Source organism: Aspergillus caelatus (genome assembly GCF_009193585.1).
Source record: "Aspergillus caelatus strain CBS 763.97 unplaced genomic scaffold BDV27scaffold_170, whole genome shotgun sequence".
NCBI lineage: Eukaryota > Fungi > Ascomycota > Eurotiomycetes > Eurotiales > Aspergillaceae > Aspergillus > Aspergillus caelatus.
This window is the reverse complement of record NW_022475433.1, coordinates 1-17,307: the sequence shown is the minus strand read 5'-3', so window position 1 is coordinate 17,307 and position 17,307 is coordinate 1. Positions and strand designations below refer to the sequence as shown.

At 48.2% G+C, this 17,307-nt stretch overlaps 7 protein-coding genes across 7 annotated transcripts; 3 read left to right on the top strand and 4 right to left on the bottom strand.

Moving 5' to 3' along the window:
- Positions 1 to 954: 954 nt before the first annotated feature.
- BDV27DRAFT_160618 (uncharacterized protein) lies at positions 955 to 1,812 on the bottom strand (the record flags this gene model as incomplete). Its single annotated transcript, XM_032073061.1, has 3 exons — positions 955 to 1,201; positions 1,269 to 1,658; positions 1,718 to 1,812. 3 exons carry the CDS (start codon positions 1,810 to 1,812, stop codon positions 955 to 957), a joined length of 732 nt encoding a protein of 243 aa, XP_031924601.1.
- Positions 1,813 to 3,613: 1,801 nt separating this feature from the next.
- On the top strand, positions 3,614 to 5,330 carry BDV27DRAFT_132953 (phosphatidylserine decarboxylase family protein). Its single transcript, XM_032067987.1, has one exon. It carries the CDS (start codon positions 3,673 to 3,675, stop codon positions 5,125 to 5,127), a length of 1,455 nt encoding a protein of 484 aa, XP_031924600.1. The 5' UTR covers positions 3,614 to 3,672; the 3' UTR covers positions 5,128 to 5,330.
- Positions 5,331 to 5,803: 473 nt separating this feature from the next.
- BDV27DRAFT_147744 (chaperonin 10-like protein) lies at positions 5,804 to 6,968 on the bottom strand (the record flags this gene model as incomplete). Its single annotated transcript, XM_032070798.1, has 4 exons — positions 5,804 to 5,836; positions 5,866 to 6,168; positions 6,229 to 6,656; positions 6,758 to 6,968. 4 exons carry the CDS (start codon positions 6,966 to 6,968, stop codon positions 5,804 to 5,806), a joined length of 975 nt encoding a protein of 324 aa, XP_031924599.1.
- Positions 6,969 to 7,660: 692 nt separating this feature from the next.
- On the bottom strand, positions 7,661 to 9,843 carry BDV27DRAFT_27982 (cytochrome P450). Its single transcript, XM_032076208.1, has 7 exons — positions 9,368 to 9,843; positions 9,122 to 9,304; positions 8,727 to 9,061; positions 8,544 to 8,665; positions 8,198 to 8,481; positions 8,038 to 8,139; positions 7,661 to 7,957 (listed from the first exon to the last, which is right to left on the bottom strand). Exons 1-7 carry the CDS (start codon positions 9,762 to 9,764, stop codon positions 7,773 to 7,775), a joined length of 1,608 nt encoding a protein of 535 aa, XP_031924598.1. The 5' UTR covers positions 9,765 to 9,843; the 3' UTR covers positions 7,661 to 7,772.
- Positions 9,844 to 10,156: 313 nt separating this feature from the next.
- On the top strand, positions 10,157 to 12,829 carry BDV27DRAFT_132950 (transcription factor domain-containing protein). The gene is made up of 5 exons (XM_032067986.1): positions 10,157 to 10,660; positions 10,723 to 11,018; positions 11,067 to 11,147; positions 11,217 to 11,839; positions 11,904 to 12,829. The coding sequence occupies exons 1-5, from the start codon at positions 10,288 to 10,290 to the stop codon at positions 12,805 to 12,807; spliced, it is 2,277 nt and encodes a 758-aa protein (XP_031924597.1). The 5' UTR covers positions 10,157 to 10,287; the 3' UTR covers positions 12,808 to 12,829.
- Positions 12,830 to 12,969: 140 nt separating this feature from the next.
- BDV27DRAFT_147741 (glycosyl hydrolase) lies at positions 12,970 to 14,757 on the bottom strand (the record flags this gene model as incomplete). The annotated part of the gene is made up of 1 exon (XM_032070797.1): positions 12,970 to 14,757. The coding sequence occupies one exon, from the start codon at positions 14,755 to 14,757 to the stop codon at positions 12,970 to 12,972; it is 1,788 nt and encodes a 595-aa protein (XP_031924596.1).
- Positions 14,758 to 15,345: 588 nt separating this feature from the next.
- Positions 15,346 to 17,024, top strand: BDV27DRAFT_166879 (glycoside hydrolase family 140 protein; the record flags this gene model as incomplete). Its single annotated transcript, XM_032074307.1, has 3 exons — positions 15,346 to 15,778; positions 15,838 to 16,445; positions 16,527 to 17,024. The coding sequence occupies 3 exons, from the start codon at positions 15,346 to 15,348 to the stop codon at positions 17,022 to 17,024; spliced, it is 1,539 nt and encodes a 512-aa protein (XP_031924595.1).
- Positions 17,025 to 17,307: the final 283 nt, after the last annotated feature.

Below are 17,307 nucleotides of genomic sequence, written 5' to 3'. Positions count from 1 at the left end.
TAGTAGAAAGGCTTGTGTTTCGACATTTTGTATAACAAGACGTTGTGGTCTCGGTTCAAGTATCTAGGCTTGCAATGGAAAAGAGCATCAACGGTAGCCGGTCTACTACGTTGCCGATATCAAGACCCGCAAAACAGCAGGTATCTTTAATAGTAACGAGCCTATGCCATAAAAAGGCCAAGGAAGACAGGCTAACATCATAATTAGCGAGTGTCTATTGTCTGTGGAAACAATTTTCACATCCACTACACACCACCCCTCAAGCCCTAAGAAACCTTGGCCATAACATACCGCAACTATGGCACCCTCCGACTCTGCAGATCATCTTTGCCATTGCACCTTCTCAATGCTTTCCGAATCATCCAAGATAGGGATGATTGTCGGTATACCATTCGGAGCCATCTTTCTATTTGCTATAGGCCTCTATATCGGGTTTGTCTGTCGGCGAAAGAACCCAAAACCTCAGAATCCTGTGCTTCCTCGAAGCAGAACACCGGTCAATATGTTCAGTCGAGCCATCAAAGAGAAGTTTCCAGGGTTAGTAGGAGAGCTACCTGGTACGGATATATATACAACGCTGGGGGCATCTAGTATGAGGAGGCCTTGATGGATATGGAATTCTTGTGTGGTATCAAAGATATACTTCCCTTTATGGTTAGTCGTTGAGAACTGTCTTTGAGGGGTTGAAGGCCATGGGATATGGACTCTTTCTTCTTCCTTTCCTTACTTTCTATTTTTCTTTTCTCCTTTTTTCTTTTCTATTATTACAATGCTTTCATAGTAATATATTCTCAATCTTGGGTACCTTACGTCTGGTGGGAAAACGCCACAGGTCTAAGAATGAAGGCAAGCACCTTGAGAACGCCAATATCTTATATAGGAGCCTTTCAAAACCCCGAGGGAATGAAGTATTCTATGTACCTATCTGCGTTCGGTCACGCTTCATCCAAATTCTCAATTATTCTCCTCATGATCCCTGAGTGGCCACCCCTTCCACAGACCAAGATCAACCTTGTCTACCTCAGCAATAGGTATCAGTGACTCTTTGAGTTCCACAGCTTTCTGTCGCGCAGATTCCTGGTTTTCATTGCTAATCCAGCCAGCCTTGCTAGCACCACCAAGCTCGTCTCTCCACATGTTCAGGGCCGCATTCAAATGGACCAACGGTTCCTGCTTCTCGAAGAATTGCTCTAAGTCAGCACTGGTAAACTGTGGAGGGCAGGCCAGACCCTTTATATCAGGCAGGCGAGGCCATTACTCGGTCATACGGATTAAGGCTCCGTTCAAGGTCATCAATTCTCCACTCGATTGCCTCCCTGCCCTGCCGACAAGGTGTTGCCGAGGATGAAGGAGGGGGATCCCTTAGAGCACTAAGATGCGCTTTATTCAAGTCACCATTGAAGGCATGATAATAGTGGGAGAGAAGGCGTTGTCGATGGAGCTCATCGGCTTCGACCTTTGCCTCACCCGAGAGGGTGTCGTAGTCAGTAGGAAGTGATGGCTCCTTGAGATTCGCGGCTTCTTCAGGGTTCGGGTTTTCGAATGCTCGTGGATAGCCTGCAACCAGGAGACGTGGCTCGACTATCGCGTGTTGCCGATCAATGATGCAAGAAATAGCGCCCGAGTCAGGACAAATAAAAATATTATTTGGGTTAAATCTGGATGACGAAGGGTAAGCCGATTCAGCGGGCTGTCGCGATTCTTTGGCAGCAAATACGAGGCCAACTCAACATATTTGTTCAGGAGTTGGATATAATCATCAGGATGCCGCTCTAGCTGCCTATGGCTGTTTGAGCAAATTTCCACGATCATCACCTTATTCTCCAGGGCAAATTGTTCAGGTGAAAGAAAGCAACCACAATCTTCATAACCACCACGTCCATATCTTCTATCTACTGAAGAGCCTTAAAAGAGTAACAGCCATTGCTAGCACCAGTGTGGACCTTTTGGGCTTCTGAATCTCCGAAAGCCATTACCAGAGAGAGTATGTACAAAAGGAACTTGCGTAGCGTAATATCGCACAACACTGCGGTCGGCGTCGTCGGTTCTTTCGAACCCGGTACATGTCAATGACGAAGTGAAACTTCCTTCCAGGATCAGTAGCAGAGGTGACAGTGGACGCAGCATTTGCTTATCCTCTCCTGATCACTAGCCAAGATGAACCAATAACCTGCAAAGTGTGGTTGAATTATGGAGGAGAGGAGGGGGAAGACGGCGACCTTTGCGATATGTGGAAGCTAGATATTGATAGCTAACAAAATAACTTCAGCTCCGGTGGTGATCGATCGTTCCAGTCTGATATGCGACAATTCGATGCTCTAGACGCACGTACCCCTCACGATGACTCAAACACGCATATTCTAGTCTGAGAAAACCATGCAGAAAAAGAATTAAAGACCCCAGAAAAGCCCCGTGGGGCCAATTGAAATCAGCACACGCAAACCAGTATAAATCGTTTATTCAGGCAAGGATTGGCCCCAAGATCGGCACCCGGGACAAGTTTCCTCGTAGCTGAAATGCGACAAAATGCAGCCGTGAAGGACCATGTCATCACATCGATTCCAATCAGGTTACATGCATTCCGTTGGTGTCGCAGACCCTTTCAAACCTGCATGATAGCGCCCAATCAAACATTCCTTGGAAGGATGGTATGCATACGACAGATCATTCCTTGCTTTTAATGCTTCGAGGAGCTGAAATCTGTCAGAACCACCCCTAATATCATTCGGCAGAGACATGCGTCTCATAATCGAGTTGCTTGAAAGCTGTCAATGTCTTGCATATTGAGGGGTTTAAAACAGGTAATATGTTGCAGGTTGGGTAGCAATGACAAATGTACCATGCATGCCTCACGGTTGATTCTCAGCTGAGCTGTGGCATGCATATGAGTGGGGAAGACTCCGCTCTTCGGCAATAAGAAAAACAAAAAAAAAAGAGCAAGGCCATTGCTTTATGCATGTTTCCACACGAAGGCCCGAACCGTGCCGTCAGAGCTATGACTGAATTGCTATCGTTCCCTACCCGCTGACCGTTAGGACGCTAAGATATGTAATGATCACTGAGGCAGCTATGTGAGACTTGATCTACGTAATGGAGGTTATTCAGGTCATGGAGCCGTCCGGTATCCTATGGAATGTCGAACCAAAGAGATAACTATAGCGGAGAGGCCTCATCTCAACGTAATACAGTATTGGCAGTTTGGTTTGTGGAAGACTCGTGAGTCTAGCTCCCCTAGCTGAAGGTGCCAAGCTATGCCATAATTCGATGAGAATCTCGATCATCTAGACCTGAATGCGGAAAAGAAGCCAACGATTCGGAACTCACGGAACCACGCTCTGGTTTCGCGTCCATTGGTCTCCTGTCCTAAGTCTGGTTATGGAGTGCACACCAGAGATGCATATGGCTTTGAGCCACGTCAATCATTACATGATTTCATGCAAGCCCCTCATATCTTCGGGACAAGGTCAACGTCATCGACCGCATCTTGGTTCACTGGAGACGCTGGAGGATGAAAGTGATTCAACTTTGGCTAGTCCAGTGAAAGGGGTTTGACTATAAAAGCCCCTAAGCGGCCACAGATATAACCCCGAATCTTCTATTCCACACAGCCCTTCTACTGAACATTTATTCCAAACACCATTCAGTCACAGATCCAGAGTATTCGTCAAAGCTATGCAGTCAGTCAGGATTATCCCTACCTACATCCAACGTGACCCAGGCGCCCCAGCCACGGGAAGTTCCCTTCATGGCCACGGGCATTGGATGCCCGAGAATGTCAAGCTGCGTCGAGCTTGGCTGTCAAGCCTGCTGGATAAAACCAAAGCAGAGATTCCTCGAAAACTGCGTAATGACGAGGTAAACCCAGTTGAGACGTTTCGAAAGCTCATTGAGAACAACTCTTCCCTTTACATGCTCGCCCATTCCATGTTCGAGGAAATCCCCGAAAAGGCGCCGTATGATAGGGACCCGACCACTCTCAGGAAGCAAGTCCGGAACTACAAAACCATGCTATACCTCTTCAATACCCTCCTCACCGAGGTGCCCGAGTACTTTTTGAGAAAGGACCCAAACGTACCCAGCGGTCTGATCGGGTTTCCATTCAATATCATCGTTGACTGGCCCATGGGTACGCCAAGCGGACGCCAATTCTTCTTAGATACGAGAGTCAATGAGTGTCTCAAGAATATTTTGAACAAGTGGAATGAGTTCCTCAAAGACCCTACAGCAGGTGGCAAAGGCGATAAGGGTGGCAACCAGGCTCTGATCGATGCTGGATGGAGTTCGGCCCAGGCGGTCAAACAGCTCGAGGACAAGGCGAACGAGGCCACCCCCAAGGAGGACCCAAAGAAGTTCTCGGAAATATTCCAGCATCCCTCTGGAGGCACCCCAACCAACTTCTTCAACTACGCTTGTTGGGATGAGTTCTTCACTCGCAAATTTAAGGACGGTGTTCGCCCCGTAGCTAAGGCGGCTGTTGTCAACGCCTGTGAATCATTCCCTCTGTCGTTCGACACTGACGTCTCCCGCCGCAACACCTTTTGGCTCAAGGGAACACCATACTCGCTTCATGATATGCTAGGAGCCACTCAAGACGACAAGGCCGCATCCTACGTTGACAGCTTCGTCGGCGGCTCCGTCTATCAAGCCTTCCTGAGTGCCGACTCCTATCACTGCTGGAATGCCCCAGTTACCGGCGAAGTTAAATATCGCAGCCTGATTGATGGAACATACTTCGCTGAAACAGCTGCTGCGGGGTTCGGAGGATCGAACGGTCCTGACCCAGCTGGTCCAGACGTCTCCCAGCGCTATATCACCCATATCGCGGCACGTGGTGTCCTCGTCGTTGATACTAATGTCAACGGCGGTGCAAATATTGGGCTGGTTGGTTTTGTGCCCGTTGGAATGTCTGAGGTATCTACCTGTGACTGGTTCGATAATACAGCAGTAGGAAAGACTATCAAGCAAGGAGATGTCATTGGGGCTTTCCATAGTGGTGGATCTACTCACTGTCTTATCTTCCAGCGTGAGGCTGTCAAGAAGTTGGAATTCATTCCTAAGGCACAGTACCCTGAGATCGCAACAACCAATTTGGCTGTCAATAGCGAATTGGCTAAACTCGTCTCTTGAGGTATTCTACTTCGCCTTAGTGAGTTGTCTCAGCAGTCCGAATCTGAACGATGTCATTTTGTTTCTAGCTTTACCTATTCCAATGCCATTTTCATGTGAGAAGAGAGCTACCAACTCATTCCTTTAAGCCCTAGTCTCATGCCACCTGGTGGTTGAATGACGAGATTTGTTAAGGTTTGATGTCTTTAGTTTTGAATAGTTGCTCAAAAGCCAAATTACCAGATATATATTTCTTCATAACAGATACAGGTGCCGACACTGATGGTAAGCCTGATAATATATTTCACTACCTCGGGATATTCCGTGGGCAAGCCGATAATGGATAATAGAATCCAGCCACTACTGTTCCCACACCAGAACTGGTTTCACTGTGGTCCCATCCTTCATGCCCTTCAGCGCTTGTTCATACTCGACGGCCTAGGTATTTCAAAAGGTATCAGTAAGCACAGGGAGCATTGTTACAATGTCAGATCAATAGGGCCACAAACATTAAAGTACTGGACTAACTCGTCAACTGGAAAGCGACCTTCACGATACCATTGAATCATTTGTGGGATGGCCTTTGTTGTCGTTAGTCTTGGAATTGCAATACCTTGAATTGTAAAAGGAGCGGGCCTCAAACCTTGCCAGGAATACAATCACCTTCAATACACCCCATTATCGATCGGCCGGACTATCATTGAAAAATGAAAATGGTTAACGCTGAAAACTTTTGAGATGAGGTTCAGTGTCACTCACGTTTACATGCTGCACGACATCGACATTAAGCCCATAGCCTAACGGAGCCACCCCAATAAGCACCAGCTTGCCTCTTTTCCGTGTAGCTTGGAGACCTTCTTCAATCAGAGCAGGAACCCCTGTGGTATCGATGACCACTGAAGCCCCGGAGGGAAATAATTGGCAAACGGCATCCTTTAAGCCTGTGTTATCCAAGGTCCCTGTGTTAATAGTATGAGATGCCCCTAGTCTTTTGGCGTGCTCAAGGCGCGTCTCAACCTTATCGACAACAATTATTGCCTTGCATTCACGGATTTTGGCAGTCTATTAATGCTGAGGTCAGCTTAAGAATACCACCCATCACAGCACCTAGCAAAACCATACCATAAGCGCCCCCATTCCAACAGCGCCCAGTCCCAATATCATCACGACATCATCCGGGCCAGCATTTGAAGTGTTCAGGATAGCGCCCATTCCAGTTTGAAATCCACATCCCAATGGCGCAAAGAGCTTGAGCTCGTCCTCACTCCTGAGCATATTTTTGACGTTGACAACGCTAACTTCGCTGACTATACTATGTCGGGCAAAGCTAGACTGACCAAAGTACATGGACCAGGGCTCTTCCCCAGCTTTGCATATTTTCATTCCTCCCTGCCGTCCAACGTAATTCTCCTTGGCAAAGACGTCGCAATATGCTGGATGCGAGTTCTGACATGATTCGCAGGATGAACAGGAGTAGTAGGAGAGTAAGACTGGATCTCCGACCTCGACGGATTTCACGTTCTGGCCTCGCGCTCGTACAATACCGGCTCCTGTGACCGTTTAGCATACATGGAACCAAGATCCGTTTCTCTATTCATCTTGTTCATGCCGTAGTGTATACAACGGCAGGAATGTGCAGATAATGAAATACCTTCATGTCCCAGTATCTTTGGGTACTGGATTCCAAGGCTTCCAGACGGTACAGATGATAGAACTATATCTGTATGACAGATGCCTGTCGCACGCATTTCCACCAGAATTTCCCCTTCACCAGGCGTATATACCTCGACCTCTTCCAGGGCCCAATTTATGCTCAGTGGCTGCTCGGGCTCACGAGCAACGATGGCGGTTGTGGTAATCATACTTTTATTGGGAGGACAGAATTCTCTTTCAGTAACCGGGGATCAGGGAGGTTAGGATGGTTTGAGTATTCCATCCCACCGCAGTGGGGACCAGAGTCCGATAAATAAAACTATAATTCGTCTTGCATGCTGCTTCCCAGATTAACGTTTCGTCTTGGCGCGGGGCCTGATGGTAGACATGTTGATGAAGCTTATCTTTCTGCCTCGGGCCGATGCCTAGGCTATGCGAATTATCCACACCGAACAAGGTGCAAGTCGCCGTACGTCCGGTAGTTTATGCTCTTTGATAACTTCAGATTCTATTGTGGCTCGAAGGTTTCTGGTTTAATTATGATATGTAGTTCTTGTGCTTCTAGAGGTGGTACATCATACATCTAAATACCTCATTCATTCCTGGATTCTGTAGTGAATTACCAAAATATATATCTCTTCGCAGAGACAGTTCAGTCAAATGAATACTGGTTATGCTTGATGTAGAGTCTAGTCTGGAAGATTATGGCATCAGGGAAAGCACCATTCCTCCTAGACCCTTGCATACACATACAGAAATGTGCCAACTGATTTTAAATTTAAATTTATGTTTTGCTCTATCTATGAGGCCGGAAGACTAACTCCCGGGCCCTCACATATTTGGTGATTTCCTAATCTACTGAGACAACAATGTCAAGAAATCCTGATCTGAACGGGATTCTGAGATATTTATTACTTTTACGAAAATGCAGTAGCCCCACTGTAAAGAAATGCCTTTCTTGTCCACCAATACTACCCAAATTTCTCTCACGCTTGCCGGGGAAAATTGCTCTATCACCTCTCACGGAATACCAGCTTCAGAGGGGCAGTAACCAGAGTAAATGTATCTCTCTTACCATCCAGGAAATCTTCAGTGGTTTGACCTTCAGCAAATTCGACATGATATCTAGTAAGAATCTCGGCAGTCACACGACGGAGCTCCATCATGGCAAGTTGCTTCCCAACGCAGGAATAGGGGCCTAAGCATATGCGTTAGTATCGCAGGAAAAGGCATTTTTGGAATGTGGCGTTATAATGAGCTCAAATCTCCTGAACATACCTGCATTGAACGGAATGAAGACGGATGCGTCTTTTACTAGCTCCGGCTGCGTCATCCACCTCTCAGGAAGGAACTCGTCAGGCTGGACAAAGGCTCGTTCGTCTATGAAGCGTGAGCATCACTCTGTACTGTTTAGATAATTCTTGGCTTAACAACATACCTCGGAACAATGTGTGTGTCGGAATGCAAACCATCACGTCACCAGGAATAAACTTATCACCCATCTGGAGACCCTCTGGAGGCGTCATTCGTTGGGTGCCAGATGGTACAGCAGGATGTAATCTCAGAGTTTCATTGATAAGTGCGTCCAGTAATTTGACACCTGTCAGCTTCTCCTGGGCCAAGTCAGACAAAGCGTCTAGTTCTTCCTGGAGCTTTGTTTGCCATGTGTGGTCCGCGGCAAGATGGAAGAACAGATTCGTCAAGGTGGCAGCAGTAGTATCACTACCGATGTTAGTTCATTATATATTGATCAATGCTAGCACGTCTGTGAGAAAGTCCCTTACCTTCCTGCAACAATAATTAGGTAAGCATCACCGTGTAGGTCGAGGTGATCCTGCTTTGTCTTTGGGCCATTTTGATAAGCATCAAGGATCCATGAAAACACATCTGGACGGTCTGGGTTATTCTGTAGAGCTTTCGTTAGTCTTGCCTTTTCCATAGATTTCTATTGGGGAGCCCCTTCATACCATGATTCTTTCCTCCACTCTGTCTCCAACCCAATTCCAAAATTTGAGATAGTCTGAATTGAGGATAGGGATTCTTTTGAAAAATGGAAATAGCCATGTCAGGTGACTAAACAGACCAATACTCTTCATATCTGCATGTAACTGCGTCGAAAAGTATGTATCTTTCCCGCCAACCAACATGTTAAAGGATTTCCCAAACGACAGATCGCCCATGACATCGAAGCTGTAGTAATTAAACCACTTCGACATATCCATTGGCTTGCCAAGATTCTTCCGGACGGCTTCGAGAAGCTGCTCGGCGTAATGAGAAACACGAGGCTCATAATCGCGCAGTGCTGAATTATTAAGCTGGTTAGAAGACAGAGAGTATGGGGTAGTACGGCATATTAACACACCTTTGGAACTAAAGCCTTGATCCCACACCTTCCTTCGGCGGGAGTGTTCCTTTTTGTCTCTCGACATCTGGAGAGATACCCGAGGCTCCAAAACGGTATACCATGGTCCTTTGCTCACTTTCGCCTGGCCACTATAAAGTGCTTTTACTGCTCTAGGATCGGCTATCGAGAGCTCCGTGGGGCCTAACAAAATACCAGGCAAATGAGTTAGACAGGCAATGAGAAACTAGCCAGAAGAAGAATCACCTAGTCGAACATAGTCGCCATATTGTTGATGTAGCTTTTGAACCTCCTCGTAGAGATGCAGACTCTTAGCAGAGAGTGAAGTGACGTAGAAATTTGAAAGCCTGGCGAGGAATGGCCCAGGATATCCACGAAGACGATGCCAAAAAGCGCGATAAAAGAGCAAACTAGCGTAGACCCCAAGGATGTGATATACAGTGACTGTAATTGCCCATTTTGGAGGCGCGTGACTCGTGAACCTGTCCAGTAAAGCTGCTCGTTCCGCATAGAAGAGGGTTGCGCTAAGTAGGATATATGTTCTCACAATACTAGGCGCTTTAACATCCCATTCGCCAAATCGATAAAGGAGAAGGTGCGTGGCCACGCCGCTAGCGATTGCCGAAGCCCGCAACGTATCCATTCGGACAATAAATGGGTCAGACGAAGTGTGTTTGGTAAACGCGTATTCCTACTACTGTATGTGTTGTTCCCACGCTCTGTCTTTAATAAAGGCTTCTATAATGACAGCGGCGGCTATATCCCAAGCTTCAGAACTCTCTTGTCACCTTCGAACGAATGAGCAGCTAGTCTTTGGAAGGTTGTGGATAACCGAGGCCCGGCCCACGACGTCAAGTGCGGGCACCCAATCCTTTCGTCAGGTTTATGCACTTCTTATGCAGCTTGTCCTTGGCTCGGATGACCGGAGTTACATTTCGCCGACGATCAGCGTCGTTCATAGCCTGATATGTTTGGATGGATCGACGACCGTCTTTTCCGACCATGAATTACCTTTACCCCACAGTTTAGTAGCAATTTTAGAGTTAAACGACCGGAACTGCGGGGAAAGAAGGACACCGATCAGGTCTCATGAATCTCACCATGATGCTAGCTGCACCCGACCTCACACGCAGAAGCGTCAGGGCATATCAATTACAGTCTTGACCATGAGCACACATATATCAGCTAATCCACGCCAGCAGATGGTCGATGGGTCTGCAGATGGGATCCATGGACAAAGAGCGCGGCGAACGCGTCGGGCGCCTCTGGCATGCCAGCATTGTCGACGTAGAAAGGTCCGTTGTAACCTGTCCATAGAAGGGCCACCATGCGTCAACTGCCGCCTGGACGGCTGGGCCTGCGTTCTCCCTCCAAGAAAGCTGCCTCGCTGCCTTGCACCAAAGCGAAAAGGTGATGATGATCACCCGCCGGAGACTAGGGGTGACGATTGTCCCCAGGATCCAAACGACGCTAAGGAACAGAGGGAGGATCATAACGCAGCTTGCCTGAAGCCGGCGCAACGTCAAATACAATGTTCCGGTATAGCCTAGTTGCCCAACAGACACTATAAGTGATGTAGTATAACCGCTCATTCATCGCAGGTGCCAGAGCTTCAATATCATCAACGTTGGTCCCTTTTGCATACTACCCCTACCTAAATGTCCCCAATCTCGATCGTCTGCCAGCGTCAGATATTGCCTACCTGGATTCCCAGAAGTGTTTCAATGTACCGTCGGGTGAATTTCTCGAGACCCTTATTTCGCACTACTTTCTTTATGTGCATCCCTGCTTACCCGTTATCAATGAGGCCGAATTCTGGCCTGTATTTCGACAGCGAGAACGAGGCAAGCCCTTCTCCCTGCTCCTCTTTCAGACGATGTTATTTGTCGCAAGCAGCGTATGTCTTCCTTCGAAACCACATATCCTTTAACTAACAATACCACAGTATCTCCCCGTGGAATACGTGAAAAGAAGCGGTGCGCAATCAATAATTGCTCTCCGAGATACTTTCTACAAGCGCGCTAAGGTACCGGCACCCACTGAATACTCATGGCCCCATAACTTGCGCTGAAAGAAGGTCTAAAATAATCACTAGTTGATTTATGATTTCAACCTCGAGAATGATCAGCTTCGGCTTTGTCAAGCTGCAATTCTGCTCACGTACCGGTGCTCTAGCATAGATCAACTCAGCAACACGACGTGGCTAGCACTTGGGATCCAGCACGCGCGTGCACTGAAGGCCCATGTCTATCATCGTTGCCCTGCTAATGAGAAAACTACTCGAGTTACGCTTAAACGTCTTTGGTGGTGCTTAATCATTCGTGATAGGCTCCTCTCTTTAGGAGTGCGACGAGCTCTCCAGATCCTCCCATATCACTTTGACGTAGCGTCACATTCTCCCCTCACGCGTGAAGACCTAGAAGATGAAGTCCACACCTCGGAGGTCTACGACGCTGCAACGAAAAAAAGACTGATTGACATACTCACCAGCCAGTGCCACTTGGCTGTAGCGATGACGTTGCTACTTATGACGGTCTATCCTCCAGGTGACCCCCTAACCTTTGGACAAGACTCAGCTCTAATCCTGGCTCGAACGGATGATCTCAAAGAGCGTCTTCAATTCTGGGAATCAAACCACATGATTCAGGTCTCTTCATCAGATGGCCAGTGGCACCAATCGGTCGCCTTTTATTGTCAATTAATATCTTTATACTACCAGTAAGAAATACTCCCCGATGACAGCAGTTACTGGGCTAATCTATGTTCTCTCTCTGTTCGCCAGGTCCGCTCGGCTAGTACTCTATCATTACATATCCTTTTGTCTCTCTGTTCAAAAGGACAGGGAGTCTACTGCCCGTGATCTGGAGGCCCAGGAGCTGCACTTAATGGATGCTCTTATGACGATGAATGAGAGAGTCAAAAGGTTTGTGATTGACGGCACAGCAGGTCATCTGCCAATCGGCGTTGTCGCATACACCGTTGCGCCTCAAATATTGCTAAATATCAATCTTCGACTGAGTCGGAACGATATAGACCGACATCGCCAAGAGCAGCTTCTTCGATTTTACACTGAGATTTCCCGCCTGTACTCGATACGTTACGATGTGGCCTATATTTCTTCCTGGATTCGACATATAGTACAGCTGTTCGACTTGTCCGTATCCCGCTGCGGCCTTGGCCCCGCGAAACAGCAAAACCAGCTTTCCGATGAACCATCTCAAATAGCTGTGGCTACCACCAATCGACATTCTAAGGGAGGGTTCTCTGAGCTCCTCAGAAGCAAACCATCCGTCTATTTTGAGCTTGTTGCTGTTGTGGATTATTCTATCTCGACAGGCCGCGGCGCCCTAGAAGCCCCCAGTTCATTTACCATCCTGCCGTCGTTCCTCCGATATAAGGAGCCCAACCTGCCGATATCGTCTCCTTTTGCGGACTCGAGTACTGAGGAACCGGTGGATGACGAGCCTCTGTCGTGGTCAGAAATAGCAAACTTGCAAGAGGTTGTATCTGGAGAGTCCAACTTCTTCTCATTAGATGGAATGTGGCCAGCTCCAGCCTCGACTGCGAGTCCTGCAATGATGCACTCGGATTATAAGGATATAGAAATGAACGAGAACCCATTCGTTCACGAAAGTCCGGCGTTTGCCGACAATATTTGGCGCGATCTGGGCTTATGTGGGGAGTAACGAGATGTGGGTGGACAGCCATATGGGATTTGCAATGATATCTATTTCGTTCTCTCCACATGTAAATGTTTACCACATATAATTCATCCTTTTTCTCTAATTGATCCGTACCGGGTGAAACCCCTGACAAGCAAGATTGCAAAAGGAGAGAAATTCCCACCCCTAATTGATAATCTGCCCTTGTGGTAAATACGTCCAGTTACCAACCGCCACCTCAAAATCCCCGTTCACACTTCCCTCCCTACCATTCGTCGTGGCATAAGGTCCAAGTAAGGTCCCCGTAAAGCCTGCACTTAACTGCTCTCCACGCGCGACCCCGTATGTCTGCATGAGATGCCTCGCCTCGCCCGGACCCGCGGCAAATGAGTAGTGTGTCCAGTTAAACGCTTTGACTTCCAGCGTGATCGGTGTATCGATAGACATATCCGGTGGGAATGGGAACACAGTCTCTGGGAGAGAATAGCCTGACATTCCACGAAAACGGAAAAAGGGTGCCAACTCAGTAAACGTGTCAGTATTGTTTGCTTGTGGAAGAAGGACGATACCCAGATCGAAATGGTAGGCTTCTGTCAGAAATACGCTGACGCCCACTTCGTCTTCATGGGCTCGCAGATTGGCAGCGTTGATGTCTACTTGATACGTGAAAAGACTGTCAGTTTGTCGTCGGCCAATAAAAGTCTGGCCCTGACCGCCTGTGGATAGTCCATCGGTAGAGGTTAGATTGAGTACTGAGGAACGAAGTACCAGGGAATTCTCAGATCCTGGCGGTGATACGAGGTAGGTATCGGGTGTTGGTAGTCGCCAATGTATCAGATGCAATGGCAACGTAGAGTTCGGCGGGAAGGTAAGATGATCAGGGTTATCGACATAAGGGCCTTCACCGTCAGAGACAAGGACTGGGTCTGAAGGAAGTCCCCATCCGTTGATGATCCCGCTAACACTTTGAAAGATTGGCCACTCGGCCTTTTCCCAAGTAACGGGGGTTAGCACCGTCTCTCTTCCCATCGGATAATTTTTAGAATCAGGTCCAGAGCGCGTTGATAAGGCGACTGCCCACCAGCTACCATGCACATCCTGGAACAGATCGGCGTGGCCCACGGCTTGGAAGAAAGCAGTTGTGTTGGCGTTTGTGAGTACAGGATTATGGGGCGCGGGCTCATAAGGTCCGTTGATATTCCTCGACCGCGCCATGGTGACCATATGTCCTTCTCCTGTGCCACCTTCTGCGAGCAGTAGGTAGTAATAATCGTCTTTCTTATATAGATGTGGGCCCTCTGGTGCTAGGCCTCCCGTGCCATTCCAGGGATTCAACCAAGTTCCTGTTTCGCCTGTCTGCAGATTAATCGTGGCAGTTTGTACCCCAGGCCAGACTTTATATTCATGGCTTCCGGTTACATAGACCTGTTCATCATCATCCCAAAATAACGAGGTATCGTAGCCACCAAAGTCGAAATGCACGGGATCCGTCCAGCTATCTGATTTGAACGGGTCATCGGTGCTTATGACAAAATTATCCCAACGGGATTCATTGTCGGCAGCTAAATCATCAAACACAAGCGTTGTACTGATCCAAAATCTACCTTTGCCATGATCGCTTCTGTTCATATTACTGTCGCTGCTTTCATCATGGTATCTAAGTGTCGGCGCCCATACGCCACTTGTATCCTTGATTGTGGTTGCCAACTTGGGCAGCATCTCCGGCCTGGAGATAGCATTTCCAATCAGTTTCCAATTCCGCAAGTCCTTGGAGGCGTGAATGGGTATCCCAGGAAAGACATTAAAGCTGCTCGACGCACAGAAGTAGGTATTGTCCCACGATGGAACAAATATACAACTGGGGTCGGGATGAAAGCCGGGTAGAATTGGGTTGGTGTATGTGCTGTTCTGGTGATTGACATTTCCCCAGGCCGAACTGCCCAGCAATAGGCAGGAGAACAATATTGCTGCCATGATTAGGTGCAAGGAGAAGTATGATATGACATGAGGAGTACACGAGATGGGGGTTCAGAGATGTTATAATCAACCTAGTTGCATATTCTCCTCTGTGGTTGGTGGACAATCTTCAGAGTCGGCCAAAAGGTTGCCGAGAAAGGCTCTGTTGTCCAAGGCCGTGCACAAATCTTATTCTCCAAGGTTTAGTAGCTTAGCTACGCAGCAGAAGTGCTTAGAGTATCCTATTCTAGCTTCTATGCTCTAAGACCTGCCTGGTTAAGTCAGCCCTATGCCTCCTTGTGAAGCGAAATTGCGGGGTAGATCTGCATTTATCCAGGAAGGATCTCAACACGATGCCCGGCAGTAGCAGGTTTAATCATGCAATGCTATCAGAACATTGATTACTGGTGGGAAATTCCCCATTAGCGCATGTATTAATTAGTCCAGTAAAAATGCTGAAACTGCCGTTCGCTTCGACTTCCATGCTCATCTACTCTCATAGGATAGCTACTAGAAAGGTTCAAAAGCCCAAGAATTTGCACCATGATGACCGTAAAGAATTGGTTCGGAACGGAAATAGTTGTGGCAATTGGCTAAAGATCAACTATGATCCTCAAATCCGCTCTCGTTTATATCGCGCTCCCAATCTTGCAAGCGGTAGCAGCCTGGCAGGTTCCCGCGGAATATGCCATAACTCCGTCCTCTAATGGTCGGTTCCTCCAGGAGCACGATGGGAAACCTTTTTTCTGGCAGGCGGACACAGCATGGCTGTTATTCCATCGCCTGAACTTCAGCGAGGCTGAGGTATATCTTTCGGACCGAGCTAGCAAGGGATTCACCATGGTGCTAGCCGTTGGCTTCACCCAGGCAGGTATCGATAATCCTAACCGAAATGGTGACCTGCCTTTTATAAACGAAGATGTGACGAAGCCCAACGAGGCGTACTGGACCTACGTCGATTCAGTCGTTGAGCTTGCATGGAGTAAAGGCATTCGCATCTGCATGGTTCCTGCATGGGGGAAATATGTGCATAGCAGCGGTGCGTCATCGATCATACCCTCGTTAAAACATAGTTTACACCGGTCTAACAAACATTAGATAACTCGGGCAGTGTACTTAATACGAGCACCGCATATCCATTCGGGGAGTTTCTGGGCCACCGATACCCCTATCTCCCAAAGACTCTTGTTGGCGACACCAACCCTTACTGGCAAAACAAGACAGCCGTCAAGGCCGACTATACGAATGGTGGCGCACCCCCAACTTACGAAGTCATTGACTGGTCCCCAGTCTACGATGACCTGGCAAATGGCATCGTCGCCGGTGAGCGACAAGCTATTGCTGCAACATCCGCCCAAAATGCCATGACGTGGTCGCCACTGATGACAATCCACCCGACAAACCAATGGTTCACGGGTGGGCCTCTCGCACTCGCACACGCTTTCTTCGGAAACCGAACATGGCTTACCTTGGACGCCAGTCAATCTGGTCATGCGGACTATCCACCGAACCCTCCGATTCCTTGGTGGAATTGTCGCCGAGGGTGGGAGCCGGTCGAGCTCATGTACGCGGCCGGATCAGTTCCTGGTGGTCGTGTGCGGCCAGTCATTGATAATGAGGCGCACTATGAGAACAGGTATAATAATGGTAATAGCAATAAGGCATCTTGGAATGCTAGCGATGTGCGAATTGGAAGTTGGCAAGCGGTGAGCTTTATACCCATCAACGGCAATCTGATGAGGTTGTCATGATGAACGGCCACAAGCAGGACTGACAGGAGAAACTAGGTGTTCTCGGGCGCAGCGGGCCTAACTTACGGGGCAAACGCCATTCAGCAATGCGCTATACCCGGTCTTTTCGCCGAAGATGGTAGTGGGCCTAGCAACAACTGGGCGCAGGATTTAGTGCTGCCCGGATCCAACCAGATGCAGTGGATCAAGAAGGCTATAATGGACAGAGGGAACACGACCTCCTACTTCACGCGTGTGCCAGCACAGGACATTATACTCGGAGACCCTGGTACTGACGATACAAGGGTCACGGCGACCAAGGATAGTGGTGGTAACTGGATTATGGTCTACACCCCCATGGGGACGTCGTTCCAGGTTGAGACGAGCAGTCTGAATTCTTGCCATGTGCAGGCAAGCTGGTATGATCCGTTGGGTGGGACGTATAGCACACTTAGTTCCACTCTGTGTGGTGAAAGCTCGACCGTCAAGACGTTTACACCGCCTACCACAAGCGGACATGCAGACTGGGTGCTCGTCTTGGATGTGGTCCATTAGTTGAGCGTGTGCCCATAGCGCGTTGCTCGAATACCTACACTACCCTAGCATTGTCGTTGGTGGCGGGCTCGGCTTTACGCTTGGCAGGTCTCAGATCAGCAACACTAATACCAATAATATCCATAGCGTCAATAGTATGAATATTGGTGAACGCAAGGAGGTAGCGAGCGCACCATTAGGTGAATTATTAAACTATTTAAAGTGTTCAAGCATCTTCTGGTTAGTGGTTTCTGCTTCACCCACAGCTTGTCCCTGTTATTATAATAGTAGTGAAAGCTCACTA

Excerpts from the sequence above, each read along its gene's own strand:
- BDV27DRAFT_132953 (XM_032067987.1), top strand. The coding sequence starts at position 3,673 with ATGCAGTCAGTCAGGATTATCCCTACCTACATCCAACGTGACCCAGGC.
- BDV27DRAFT_27982 (XM_032076208.1), bottom strand. The coding sequence starts at position 9,764 with ATGGATACGTTGCGGGCTTCGGCAATCGCTAGCGGCGTGGCCACGCAC. Across the intron at positions 8,482-8,543 it reads CTAATTATTGTTGCAGGAAG|TGATACTACTGCTGCCACCT; the intron begins GTAAGGGACTTT and ends TAACATCGGTAG. Across the intron at positions 8,140-8,197 it reads GACACACACATTGTTCCGAG|ACGAACGAGCCTTTGTCCAG; the intron begins GTATGTTGTTAA and ends CACGCTTCATAG.
- BDV27DRAFT_132950 (XM_032067986.1), top strand. The coding sequence starts at position 10,288 with ATGAGCACACATATATCAGCTAATCCACGCCAGCAGATGGTCGATGGG. Across the intron at positions 11,019-11,066 it reads TGTTATTTGTCGCAAGCAGC|TATCTCCCCGTGGAATACGT; the intron begins GTATGTCTTCCT and ends ACAATACCACAG. Across the intron at positions 11,840-11,903 it reads TTAATATCTTTATACTACCA|GTCCGCTCGGCTAGTACTCT; the intron begins GTAAGAAATACT and ends TCTGTTCGCCAG.